The sequence below is a fragment of the Odocoileus virginianus genome, chromosome 25 (assembly GCF_023699985.2).
Source record: "Odocoileus virginianus isolate 20LAN1187 ecotype Illinois chromosome 25, Ovbor_1.2, whole genome shotgun sequence".
In the NCBI taxonomy this organism is placed as follows: domain Eukaryota; kingdom Metazoa; phylum Chordata; class Mammalia; order Artiodactyla; family Cervidae; genus Odocoileus; species Odocoileus virginianus.
In genome coordinates this window covers 13,588,124-13,602,571 of record NC_069698.1, presented here as the reverse complement: position 1 = coordinate 13,602,571, position 14,448 = coordinate 13,588,124, and the positions used below count along the sequence as shown (strand labels likewise).

Here is a 14,448-nt window from a genome sequence, read left to right as displayed (position 1 = left end):
TGGCCCTGCATCTGAGAAGGAACACTAGACGTAACTACAGACCAGTCACTGCCTCGGGCAGGCGAGCCTCCCCCACCCTGTCCCGATTTCAAGCCGGTCAAGAGAAGTATTTCCCCCAAATCACTCCGGCCCTGGAGCCACCTCCTGCCTGATCCCACCCAGACAGAGAACATTCTGTACAGCAGAAAGGAGAAGAGAGGGGGGCCTGGGAGTCACCTGTCTCCTCTCTGCAACCCAGGAAGTAGCCTGGCTCCCTGGCTATGACCATGGGCCCTGGAGGAAGAGTTCAAGAAGCATCATGAGAGAGATTTTTATTTTAATGCTAAGGTTTGCCTTAAAGCAATAAACAATATACAATTATGATGTATTCATAGGAGCTATCTTGCCCTGAATAACACCAGCCTGACAAAGAAACTAGTCCTTCAAGTCAATCAATGCATCGCTCATAATTACAGCTCTCATCAGTGAGTCTGAGTGCCTGCCCTGTGACGGAGGCCCTCACATATACAGCTCATCCATCTGTTTGTTTATGCATCCCACGAACACCTGACCAACCCTTCCCCACTCACCCCGCCCACACCAGACACCAGGCTAGGCGCCAGGGAGAGAGCAGTGAACCAAAGAAAGCCCTGCCCTGACGGAACATGCTCCAGAGAAACCGACAAGCATTTGAGAAGGCAGGAGAGACACCGGCAGTGAAGATATTCCAGTGGGGGCAAGAGGGGTAAAATAAAGCAGGCTGCAGATAGACAATGTTGGAGTGGTGGTGAATGCAAAGAAGACACTGAGGCGAATGATGCTGATGTAAGTCAGGGTGGGTGTGTCTGGGGTAAGAGGTGCCATTTTAGCCTCTCTGCTCAGGTGACGCTTCAGGAGAGGCTTCAGGAAAAATGAGGAAGCTAGATGGTGAGGAATCCGCCCGCAATGCGAGAGACCTGGGTTCAATCCCTGGGTTGGGAAGATCCCCTGGAGGTGGGCATGGCAATCCACTCCAGAAATCTCACCTGAGGAGCCTGGCAGGCAAAGAGTCGGACACGGCTGACTGACTAAGCACAGCACCGCCATGCAGTGTCCTGGGGAGAAAGGCTTCCCGGGGAGGCAAGAGCAGGTGCAAAGGTCCTGCAGCCGGAACGTGCCTGGCAGGCTGAGGGGCGCCGGTGTGGCAGGAAGGCAGGGAGTGAAGGTGCAGGTGATGGAAGGTGAGGTGGGCAGGCAGCAGAGGGGTCGGATTACAGGGCCCTCGGGACCAGTTCAAGGACTTTGGCTTTTTTCCTGGGTTTAACAAAGTCACTGGAGGTCTGGGCAGTGGGTTTACAGGATCCCAGAAGGATCAGCATGGCTGTTATGTCAGAAAAGTCTGCAAAAGGAACACGAGATAGGAGGCTTTTGTATAAATCTGTGTCCAAGGATTTTGCCCCGAACAAGCAGAATGGGGACACATGTGCAGGGAGGAGCCTGGGAACACGGCAGGACATGAGACTTTGCTTTGGAGAAAACTGAATCTGCTGTATCTTTTATCTTTCCAGGGGGAGACATTAAGTAAGTAGCTGAATTAGGAGTCTAGAGTTTAGACGTGGGCTAGAGAGCTAATACAGCATTGAAAACACATCGGTGTGGAAGGTACTTGAAACCTTGGGAAGGGACTGCTCATTGATCAAAGAAGTCCAGGAAACAAGCCCTGGACCCCAGCTTACACAGGCAGGAAGACTGAGGACATAACAGCAGAAGGGAATGAACAAGACAGTCAGGTGGAGAGAGAACCAAGGGACAACCACATCCTGGAAGCCACTGGAGCAGGTGGCAGTGACGACGGAGCCAGTACTGATGACACGCAGGCTGAGGTGGGGACCAGGAGCTGACCGCAGTAGCTGACAATTTGGAGGTGACCTTTAGAGTGGTTCCAGGGGAACAATGGCCAAGAAAGCCTGCTGGAAAGGGTTCCCAAGAGTGGGAGAGAAGAGGAAATAAAGACAAGACACGGTGGCTGGGTCCCCAAGAATGTCTACACCCTAACCTCTGGCATCTCTGAAGATTTAGGTTACATGGCCACGGTTAATTAAGGCTGCTGACGGGGGGAACTGTTCTGAATTAGCCAGGCAGGCCCAATGTAATCACAAGTGGAAGAGGGTATTGGAAGAGAGGACCAGAGAGAGGCAGTATGAGACAGACCAAGCTCCATGTTGCATGGAAGGGGCCATGAGCCGAGGAATATGAACTACCTCCAGAGGCTGGAAAGGCAAGGATAGAATTCTTCCCGAGAGCCTCCAGAACACAGTCCTGCTGACACCTTGATTTCAGCCACTGAAAACCCTCGGGGACCTCTGAACCACAGAACCAGAATAAAGTTGGTGGTGGTCTTTCAAGTCACTGAGTCTGTGCTAATTTGACAGGCAGCAATATACTGACATACAGCCATTGCTTTCCAGCAATTTCACTGTAAAAGAAGCATCAAAGTAGTATTTTTAAATATTCGCAACCTATAAGATAAACATAATGATCTCCATTTTAATAAGAAAAATGACACAGAGACCAAGATCTTGCCCAAGGACATGCAGCTCATAAGTGACAGCAGCTGAATTCAAAGCCAGGTTTGTCAGATCCCCAAGCAACAGAGATGTGTTTCCATTATGGGGGGTTCTTCACCCCAAGACCCCAGGTTGGGCAGAAGTACCATGCAGACTGCCACTCCGGTAGGAAGGAAGAGGGTGAGGAGGGCTCCGGGCCTCTCATGGTAGCGCCCCAAGCCCACCCCCTCCCAGGGTGACTCTGCTCTTCAATTTCACATACTGGGCATTTACACAAGATTCCACTGGAAGAGTTAGTTCCATGGATTAAAAACTCAACAGACACACAACCTGAGAATCTCTGCAGGACACAATGCTACCTTCCTCCTTTCAGAAGACCCAGGGCTTCTCCCTGTGAGCTGTGATCCGGATGGGTGTGAACGTGGGCATGGCTCCACCTTCAAGTCCCACGCCCTCGATGACCACCATGGAGCCCGACCTTCCCGGCAGGGCAAGCAGCCAGATGTCGGTCTGAGTCACTCAGCCCTGGCCTCAGAGACCATGGATGGCTTAGTCTTGGCTTAAAAATAACTGGCCAAGCGCAGGGCTGACAGACTCTTTCTGTGAAGGGTCAGAGAGTAAATATCTGTGGTTCGTGGGCCGCACGGTCCCTGTGGCAACTAGTTGACTCTGCCAGTATAATATGAATGTGGCCACAGGAATGGTTGTGGCTGTGTTCCCATACACTTTGTATACAAAAGCAGGCAGCAGGCTCAATGTTTGGCCCGTGGGCCATACTTTGCTAACTGCTGACCAAGAGCACAAAACAATGAAGAAGGATACCTTTATTGTTGTCTTTATTCAAGTCCCCTATCGCATAACAGCAGGAACAAGAGGGCGGAGCAGAAGGACATGTGCTCCTCTCTCTGCTGCGAGAACCCCCAAATCACAGCTAGCTGCTGAACAAGCATCAACAGGAGCATGTTGGAAGCCACTAGAAAAAGATGTCCCAGGTGCAAGGGCAAAGGAGAAGCTGCAATAAGACGGCAGGAGAGGCGTAATCACGTTTAAAATCAAACTTCATTCCTGCCAGAGATGCTTGGAGGGCACAAATAAAACCCTGTGTGCACCAGGACCCAGGGAAAGGAGCAATGACCCTTAAGAGACAGAACCAGACCTGCCTTTGAGTGTCTGCAAGCCTCCTGCAGAGGCATGGGCCAGCGGTGGCCTGCGCGGGAACAGGGGTTCCAGCTGCAGCAGACCTGGGAGGCACGGCATGTGGCCTGAGTCCTCTTGGATGAGGCTGCCATTAGCCCCACCACAGAGCCGCCGGGTGGGCAATCCACAAGCTGGAGAAAAATTATACCAAAGAAGTTCTCACACTGCTGAGAAAGTTCTAGGCTCCACAAAAGACTTCCCAATGTGGGATACAGCAAAGGGACTAATTCCCAGGGAATCTGACTTTGAAGGTCAGCAGGATCTGATTACAGAACTTCCACAGGACTGGGGAAACAGACTCTTGGAGGGCACAACAGAACCTTGTGCATATCAGGACCCAGGGGAAGGAGCAGCGAACCCACAAGAGACGGAACCAGACCCGCCTTTGACGGTCTGAGGGTCTCCTGTGGACGCACCGGTCAACAGCGGCCTGCACGAGTGCTGAGGCGCTGACAGCAGTGAGGCGCGAATTTGCTGTGGCCTAAAATAACAGCAAGGAGAGGTAAAAAGGCCTTCCTCAGCGATCAACGCAGAGAAACAGAGGAAACCAACAGAATGGGAAAGACTAGAGATCTCTTCAAGAAAATCAGAGATACCAAGGGAACATTTCATGCAAAGATGGGCTCAATAAAGCACAGAAATGGTATGGACCTAATAGAAGCAGAAGATATTAAGAAGAGGTGGCAAGAATACAAAGAACCAACAGTTAGAACAGGACATGGAACAACAGACTGGGTCCAAATAGGGAAGGGAGTACATCAAGGCTGTATATTGTCACTCGGCTTATTTAACTTATATGCAGAGTATATCATGCGAAATGCTGGGCTGGATTAAGCACAAGCTGGAATCAAAGACTGCCGGGAGAAAATATCAATAACCTCAGATATGCAGATGACACCACCCTTAAGGTAGAAAGCAAAGCAGAACGAAAGACTCTCTTGATGAAAGTGAAAGAGGAGAGTGAAAAAGTTGGTTTGAGGTTCAACGTTCAAAAAACTAAGATCATGGCATCCGGTCCCATCACTTCATGGCAAATAGATAGGGAAACAATGGAAACAGTGACAGAATTTATTTTCTTGGGCTCCAAGATCACTGCAGATTGTGACTGTAGCCATAAAATTAAAAGATGCTTGCTCCTTGGGAAAAAAGCTATGACCAACCAAGACAGCAGACATTACTTTGTCAGCAAAGGCCCATCTAGTCAAGGCTGTGGTTTTTCCAGTAGTCATGTATGGATGTGAGAGTTGGACTATAAAGAAAGCTGAACACCAAAGAATTGATGCTTTTGAACTGTGGTGTTGGAGAAGACTCTTGAGAGTCCCTTGCACTGCAAGGAAATCCAACCAGTCAATCCTAAAGGAAATCAGTCCTGAATATTCATTGAAATGACTGATGCTGAAGCTACAATACTTTGGCCACCTGATGCCAAGAAGTGACTCACTGGAAAAGATCCTGATTCTGGGAAAGACTGAAGGCGGGAGGAGAAGGGGATGAAAGAGGATGAGATGGTTGGATGACATCACCAACAGGTCCATCACTCAATGGACATGAGTTTGAGTAAGCTCCGGGAGAAGGTGATGGACAGGGTAGCCTGGCGTGCTACAGTCCATGGGGTCACAAAGAGTGGGACACAACTGAGTGGCTAAACTAAACTGAAATCCCTTTTGGAGGAGGTTGCCATTACTGCCGTTACCCTACTACAGGTTGGCCTCAGGCCAAACTATAGGGAGGGAACACAGCCCTGCCCATTGACAGAAAACTGGATTAAAGATTCACTGAGGATGGCCCCACCTACCAGAGCAAGACCCAGATTCTCCCACAGCCAGTCCCTCCCATCAGGAAGCTTCCACAAGCCTCTAATCCTCATCCATCAGAAGGCAGACAGAATGAAAACCACAATCACAGAAAACTAACCAAACTGATCACATGGATCTCAGCCTTGTCTAACTCAATGAAACTATGAGCCATGCTGTGTAGGGCCATGCAAGATGGACAGATCATGGTGGAGAGTTCTGACAAAACATCCTCTGGAGAAGGGAATGGCAGACCACTTCAGTGTTTTTGCCTTGAGACCCCCATGAACAGTATGAAAAGGCAAAAAGATACAACACTGAAAGATGAACTCCCCAGGTCGGTAGGTGCCCAGTATGCTACTGGAGAAGAGTGGAGAAATAGCTCCAGAAGGAACGATGAGACTGAGCCAGAGCAGAAAGGACGCCCAGCAGGGGATGTGTCTGGCAGTGCAAGTGAAGTCTGAGGCTGTAAAGAACAGTATTACACAGGAACCTGGAATGTTAGGTCCATGAATCAAGGGATACTGGATGTGGTTAAACAGGATATGGCAAGAGTGAGCATCGGTATTTTAGGAATCAGTGAAATAAAATGGACAGGAATAGGTGAATTTAATTCAGATGACCACTATATCTACTACTGTGGGCAAGAATGACTTAGAAGAAATGGAATAGCCGTCACAGTCAACAAGAGAGTCTGAAATGCAGTATTTTGGTGTCATCTCAAAAACGACAGAAATGGTTTGCAAGGCAAACCATATTCAGTGTTACAGTAATCCAAGTCTTGCCCCAACCACTAATACTGAAGAAGCTGAAGTTGAATGTTCCTATGAAGACCTACAAGACCTTCTAGAACTACACCAAAAAAAGATGTCCTCTTCGTCAGAGGACTGGAATGCAAAAGTAGGAAGTCAAGATATACCTGGAGTAACAGGTAGGTTTGGTCTTGGAGTACAAAATGAAGCAGGGCGAAGGCTGACAGAGTTTTGCCAAGAGAATGCACTGGTCATAGTAAACACCCTCTTCCAACAAAAGAAGAGATGAGTCAACACATGGACTTCACCAGGTAGTTAATACTGAAATCAGATTGATTATATTCTTTTCAACCAAAGATGGAGAAGCTCTATACAGTCAGCAAAAACAAGACCTGGAGCTAACTGTGACTCAGATCATGAACTCCTTATTGCAAACTTCAGACTTAAATTGAAGAAAGTAGGGAAAACCACTAGGTCATTCAGGTATGACCTAAATAAGATTCCTTATAATTATACAGTACAACTGACAAATAGATTCAAGGGATTAGATTTAGGTCATACCTGAATGGACAGAATGCCTGAAGAACTATGGACAAAAGTTTGTAATATTGTACAGGAGCCAGTGATCAAAACCATCCCCAAGAAAAATAAATGCAAGAAGGCAAAACGGTTGTCTGAGGAGGCCTTACAAACAGCTGAGAAAAGAGAAGCGAAAGGCAAAGGAGAAAGGGAAAGATATACCCATCTGAATGCAGAGTTCCAAAGAATAGCAAGGAAAGATAAGAAAGCCTTCCTCAGCAATCAATGCAGAAATAGAGGAAAACAATAGTAAGGGAAAGATTAGAGATCTCTTCAAGAAAATTAGAGATACCAAGGGAACATTTCATGCCAAGAGGGGCACAATAAAGCACAGAAATGGTATGGACCTAACAGAAGCAGAAGATATTAAGAAGAGGTGGCAAGAATGAAAAAACTGTTCAAAAAAGGTCTTAATGACCCGGATAACCATGATGGTATAATCACTCACCTAGAGCCAGACATTCTGGAGTGTGAAGTGGGCCTTAGGAAACGTGACTACGAACAAAGCTAGAGGAGGTGATGGAATTCCAGTTGAGCTATTTCAAGTCCTAAAAGATGATGCTGTGAAAGAGCTGCATTCAATATGCCCACAAATTTGGAAAACTCAGCAGTGGCCATGGGACTGGAAAAGGTCAGCTTTCATTTCAATCCCAAAGAAAGGCAATGCCAAAGAATATTCAAACTACTGCACAATTGTACTCATCTCACAAGCTAGCAAGGCAATGGTCAAAATCATTCACATTAGGCTTCAACAGTACATGAACCGAGAACTTCCAGATGTACAAGGTGGATTTAGAAAAGGCAGAGGAACCAGAGATCAAATTGCCAACATCCGCTGGATCACAGAAAAATCAAAGGAATTCCATAAAAACATCTACTTCTACTTCATTCACTACACTAAAGCCTTTGGCTGTGTGGATCATAACAAGCTGTGGAAAATTCTTAGAGATGGGAATACCAGACATTACCTCCCTCCTAAGAAACTTGTATGCAGGTCAAGAAGCAACAGTTAGAAGTGGACATGGAAGAATGAACTGGTTCAAAATTGGGAAAGGAATATGTCAAGGCTATGTATTGTCACTCGGCTTATTTAACTTACATGCAGAATACATCATGCGAAATGTCAGGCTGGATGAGGTTCAAGCTGGAATCGAAGATTGCCAGGAGAAATAGCAATAACCTCAGATATGCAGATGACACCACCCTTATGGCAAAAAGTGAAGATGAACTAAACAGCCTCTTGATGAAGGTGAAAGAGAAGAGTGAAAAAGCTGGTATAAAACTCAACATTCAAAAAAGTGAGATCTTGGCATCCGGTACCATCACTTCATGGCAAATAGATGGGGAAACAATGGAAACAGTGACAGAGTTTATTTTCTTGGGTTCCAAAATCACTGCGATGGTGACTGCAGTCATGAAATTACAAGACGCCTGCTCCTTGGAAGAAAAGCTATGACCAACCTACACAGCGTATTAAAAAGCAGAGACATCACTTTGCCAACAAAGGTTCATATATTCAAAGCTGTGGTTTTTCCAGTAGTCTTGTACGAATATGAGAGTTGGATCATAGAGAAAGCTGAGCGCCAAAGAACTGATGCTTTTGAACTGTGTTGTTGGAGAAGACTCTTCAGAGTCCCTTGGACTGCAAGGAGACCCAACCAGTCAATCCTAAAGGAAATCAACCCTGAACATTCATTAGAAAGACTGATGCTGAAGCTCCAATACTTTGGCCACCTGAGGTGAACAGCTGACTCATTGGAAAAGACCCTAATGCTGGGAAAGACAGAAGACAGAGGAGAAGGGGATGACAGAGCAGGAGAGGATGAGATGGTTGGATGGAAACACCGACTCAGTGGACATGAGTTTGAGCAAACTCAAGAGAGAGTCAGGGAAGCCTGGTATGCTGCAGTTCATGGAGTCCCAAAGAATCAGACAAGACTGACCGACTGAACGACATCATCATAAACAGGGAGTTTTCCCCAGTTATGGCAGGCAGGCAGAGATTTTAAAATCAAGAAGCCACAAGACACTGAATAAGAATCAGAGGGGCTTCCCTGGTGGCAAAATGGTTAAGAATTTGCCTGCCAATGCAGGGGACACAGTTTCAACCCCTGTGTCAAGGCTATATATATTATCACTCTACTTATTTAACACATATGCAGAGTACATCATGCAAAATGCCGGGCTGCACGAAGCTCAAGCTGGAATCAATCCCACATTCTGCAAGGCAACTAAGCTCATGCACCACACAATGACTGAGCTCACGTGCTCCAGCTACTGAAGCCCACGCACCTGGGGCCCAAGCTCCGCAACAAGGGAAGCCACCGCAATGAGAAGCCCATGCACTGCAACGAGAGCGCGGCCCCCGCTCGCTGGAACTAGACAAAGCCAGCACAAAGTGATGAAGACCCAGTGCAGCCAAAAGTAAATAATTTAAAATGAAAAAAAAAAAAGAATTAGATACCAAGTGTAAATTCAAGATGTAAGAACTACAAAAACAACCATATGCAAGTCCATCAGTTTGGTTAAAATCTTTGGAATGATTTAAATTAACTATTATTACCACTGAAGGAAATTAAATTTTGTTGAAATTAAGTTTTGTAGGAAAAGTTGTAAAACTGAGTTACACAGTTATCCTAGACTTTGCTATTCTTATCCTAGACTTTGCTCTCAACACCCTGACCTGCTGGTGACTGGCTGTGATCCCACCCAGCTAACTGCTCAAGGACACACTTTCTCAGCAGCAAGATGCCAGCAAACCAGCACATGCTCAGGCCGCCTGGTTATCTGGGGAAGGTCCCCTCAAGAGCCTTCATGATGACCCTTCTGACCAATACATGCAGGAGGAAAGGGGTGCAGAGGGTCTACTGCAGTCAGGAGGAAAATGGGGTGCCCGAATTTTACAAGCAAGAAAAACTGAGGGGTCGCTGACCGTGCTCTCCTCAAGCAACCTACCACCCAGCGGTGACCACTGCCTTAGATCTGGAGAAGCTGCCCAAGGCCATGCCTTCCACTTTCACTCCAGAAAACTCCGTGGTTACCATATTCATGATTCATTCCTTTTGGACTCAGCATATGGAGACGCTTCCTCAGCTCACATCTGCAAGTATAAACTACTAGGTCTCCTTCCAAGGCCCCCCCGAGGGGCCACCTGGAATGGGAGCCCCCAAACTCCTGGACACATTCCCGGGGGACCGTTACACAAACGCAAACCTCAAGCCCAGCTTGGCGCGCACGCTGGCAGGCCCGTACCTTGAGTGTGAGCTCGTGTGTGGGCCTCCCGATCCTGTCCTCGGCCTCCAGGCTGTACTCACGCGCCAGAGGCACCGTCGGCTGGTACAGACGCCAGCGTTTCTCCCCCTCCAGCTGCAGGACGAACACCTACAGGGAACATAGGACCCCGGAGTGTCAGAGAGCCCCACGCTGCTCACGAGGCTTCTGGGGCGCTGGCCCTCCCAGGGCTCAACCAAATCACAGCTCTGATATAAAACAATAAAAGTAAAGGTCACAGATACATCTCGTTCCACACTTAAAAGCTGCCACCACTGGCATTCACTTTTTAAAAACAGGTGACCGTGAACTCTGACACTGGAAGTCTGGTCATTCCTTTCACTTCCCTAAAAGCCTCGCTGAGTTCTTTATATCCCATGATCTATCCCACTATTCATGCCTCTAAATCTTCCATCAGACGGCGGGAAGCCCATAATCTCTGAGGGAAAAGCCAAGCTTCAGATATTACTGAGTGTCCAAAACCCTGAAGATAATCCCTGGCACATAGGAAAATGTCAAGTTTTTATTCTTCATTCAACCAAAGATGTTTTAAACTCCTGTCAGAAATATTAAAGGAAAAAAAAAAAACTTTTGGAAAATGGATTGATATCAAATTGCTCTCAAGAGGAAAAAGAGGTTTTTATTTCCTACTATCTGTGTGTTCACAGAATGCATCAGTACAAAAATAAAACTACGACATACCTAAGCCCAAGAGTTAACTTTTCTTGGCAGCAAGACGAGAGTGAAATCAACATCCGTCAAGGCGCCAGTGCTTAAGCGAAACCATGACCTTCATTTAAGCGGCCCCAAGATTTTCACAAATGGAAAAAAGCATATATTTTTGGCAGCTACAGAAAAAGGACAAAATAAAAGCAGATGTACGGAACACTTGTGACCTCACCTTATTAAACTGTGAAATTAAAAGAAAAAAAAAATCCAATCACACGTCTCTGTAGAAAATTCAATTAATACATGTTTCGGAGGAATGTGCAGCTCTTTATATTTGTAAATAAACCATCTCTCCCCTTCCCAAAGGAGCAGGAAACCAGTTCAGTGGGGTTAATTTTGGTCCAACATCCCGGTGAGGGAGGTCAGGCTCTCTGGAGCACACACAGGAAGGGTGGGCCCGGACCTGATGGACCGAGCGCTCAGCCCCGACAACCCCACCTCCCCGGGCTGGGCGGCCACCCCCTCGTCCCGCGGCCGGGCAGATCCCCTCTCACCTCGACGTCATCGTAGTGGGGCGGCAGGCCCTGGGCTCCCGCCGGGGTGATATACACGTTGGAGCCCACCAAGGAGCCGAAGAAGCACTCCAACTTCTCCTGGATCCTCCAGAGCGCGTCCTCAAGAAGCCACAGCGGAGGGAGGGGGAGAGGAAAACGCGTCAGGAGGAAGGAGCCTGTTCCTGTCCGCTCAGCAAGTTTTACTGCACAGCTGTTATGCTCTGTGCTGAGTCGCTTCAGTCGTGTCCGACTCTGTGCGACCCCACAGACGGCAGCCCACCAGGCTCCCCCGTCCCTGGGATTCTCCAGGCAAGAACACTGGAGTGGGTTGCCATTTCCTTCTCCAGTGCATGCAAGTGAAAAGTGAAAGGGAAGTCGCTCCATCGTGTCTGACTCTTCGCGACCCCGTGGACCGCAGCCCCCCCAGGCTCCTCCGTCCGTGGGCTTCTCCAGGCAGGAGGACTGGAGGGGGCTGCCACTGGCAGGCGGGGTCTTTACTGCTAGCGCCACCTGGAGGCCCGGCGGTGACCGAGCCGCACCTCTGCCCTCAGGGGCCTTCTGTCGCGAGCACGGCCAGGCGGAGGTGACAGGGAGCCACAGAGGACTTCAACCAGACGACACACGACCCCATTCACACTTACGGAAGGGCCGCCTGGCTACGGCCTGGAGGAGACTGGACTGTGGGAAAAAGCAAGGGGTGGAGGTGGGGAAGCGACAGACGCAACAGCGCAGGCGGGGATGATCGGAGTGCGGGAGACGAGGGAGAAGCGTGAAAGTCAGGGTGTGCCTGGCGGGCAGCCCCGCAGGGCGCCCTGATGGCAGCGGCCTGGGAGTGGGCAGGCTGAGAGGGAGATACTCTGGGGGTTCTGACGAAGGCAGTTAACTCCCAGCACCACTCAAGTGGGAAAGATCTGCTAAAGAATGAGTTCGGGGGGCAAAAACATGCTACATATGAGCTGCTAAGACCCCCGTGTGCCGGCTGGCTAGGTCTGAAGTTCAGGCAAGATGACGGGTGTGGGTCTGGGAACTGCCTGACGAAAGGGTCCTGAGAGCAAAGGGGGCCGAAATGACCAGCTGGGAAGGGGGCCAGGCAGCGGGCGGGGGGCGAGGAACACTCCCCTCTCTCCGGTCACTAACTAGCTCTCCAGGACCCCCGTCAGACTGAGGGACCCAGCCAGGAGCCACATACTCCTTCGGGAAGGAAACCTGATTGTCCCGGGCAAGGGGAAAGACAGGCAGAGCCGGCCGCGTGGGGATCCGCACTTTCTGTGCGCCAGGCTTCACCTACTTCAGTGACACGGCCCTCCCAGCAACCCTCCCTCGGGGTGGGTACCATCACCCTGTGGGTGCCCATCCACGCCGACGAGGAAGGAGGCATGCCAACGGTGGATCCAGGGTTCACGTTCATGCAGTCTGGCTAAGGAGCCCACCCCCATAACCACGACGCTACTGTAAAGAAAAATCGCCTGCAAAGAACACTGCAGAAGCCCAACTTTTAAGCATCCACACATGCAGTGCCTGGCACACAGAAGATATTGAAAGGATTTGCTGAGTAAACAATGGCCACAGCTTAGAAGTCAATCTTACCTACTGGAATGAAAAAAAAAATTAAAAATACCACGTGGGAAAGAACTGGGTCAGCATTAAACAAGCTTTGGGAGACATTTCCATATAAGCCATTGAGCTACTCTACATATAGAGCTCAAGGTTTGTGTTTAACACAAGAAGAATAATTTAATGGCACCTGAAGAGCTCCAAAGAGTTCGCAGCTCTCCCAAGCAATCTAATGTTCACCTGGGAGCGGCCAGCAGGATGTGTAATCACATTTGTACAGTAACTGGCTCTCTCTGCATCTATCGCTGATGGCCTGAGTCCCATATGGGTGTCTTTATGGCTCCCAGCTGAAGTTTCTGGGTCTACAATTAAGAAGCACATGTCTCCTTCTTCTTAAAGGTTACAGAAAACCCTATCATTTGTACAAGTTTTTCACTTCACTTTTAGATTCTCAATCTGCCAAGTGTGGCCCACTAGAAAGAGATCTGGAGTCAACCCATCTCAGTTCAGGTTGTAGTTACAAGCTAGATGACTTCAACTTCTTCATCCGTGAAAGGAGGACTCCCACTTGAAGACTGTGGAAACAGCGTAAAACTATCTCAAATTCTGTTTCAACTGTACAACAGTGTATGAGTGTCACAGCGTCACAGCGCTGACTTAGGCACAAACAAGGCTCCTGAAACCTATCTCCTTTGACCCTGGTCCCCCAGCTGTGTCTGGAGCTGCCCAAGGAGGACCCCAGAACGACGGAAAGGCGAGCGGGGGAGGCCCTCTCCTCTGCACCGACCTTCCTGCAGAATCAGCTGGATACAATGGTCAAGACCAGAAGCCCACATTAATACCTAAAGAAAGGTGAAAACAAGCATGCCAAAAGCCCAACTCCATTTCAGGGAGGATCTTTAGATACATGGTTCGGAACAGGTTTTAATTCTGCAGTTAGAAGTCTTTCCTTCCTAGCTGTGTAAGTCACAACTGTGAACTCATTTCTTTCATGTAAAGTGGAGACCACAGTGACGGCCTCAGTTATTTCAAATGTGTGTTGGAAGATTCAAAACTGAACATGTGTAAATGTTTGGTTAACTCATCTGGACTCCTGATACACAGATAACCCAAAGCAGGTGGGGACTCTCTGGTTACCGCTTCACTCATTTCCAGACTAACTAGACTCATAAGCTGTGCCCATTCTGTGGCATGACTGAGAAAGTGCTGATTCCGAGTCCTTCAACCCAGACAATGAGGAACTGCCTCTAGACTTCTCTATCCTGATATCAGTATGTCCATTAGTAAACACACACAACACTAAATCTGCTCACATTATAATACTCAGAACCCAGCTTCCTGTGTAGAGAGTGAACTCCAGCAGTTTATAGATTTCTCAAGTTCTGGTGGTGGAAGGTCAGAGGGGAAAAAAAAACCCACAAACGGGGCTTCCCTGGTAGCTCAGTAGTAAAGAATCTGCCTGCCAATGCAGGAGACATGGGTTCCATCCCTGATCCAGGGAGGTCCCATGTGCCGCAGAGCAACTAAGCTTGGGCATCACAGCCACTGAGCCTGT

General features: G+C 48.5%; 1 protein-coding gene across 3 annotated transcripts in view; it reads right to left on the bottom strand.

The window, feature by feature from the left end:
- RIOX2 (ribosomal oxygenase 2) overlaps nucleotides 1–14,448 on the bottom strand; it is a 32,185-nt gene that overhangs the window by 8,717 nt on the left and 9,020 nt on the right. For 2 of the 3 annotated variants that reach the window (XM_020879879.2, XM_070455024.1), the window contains exons 3-4: nucleotides 11,340–11,459; nucleotides 10,099–10,227 (exon numbers count right to left, since the gene is read on the bottom strand). In XM_020879879.2, the coding sequence (XP_020735538.2) occupies nucleotides 10,099–10,227; nucleotides 11,340–11,459 (249 nt within the window). Of the gene's footprint in view, nucleotides 1–10,098; nucleotides 10,228–11,339; nucleotides 13,256–14,448 lie in introns of all 3 variants that reach the window. The other variant, XM_070455025.1, reaches the window with a different exon arrangement.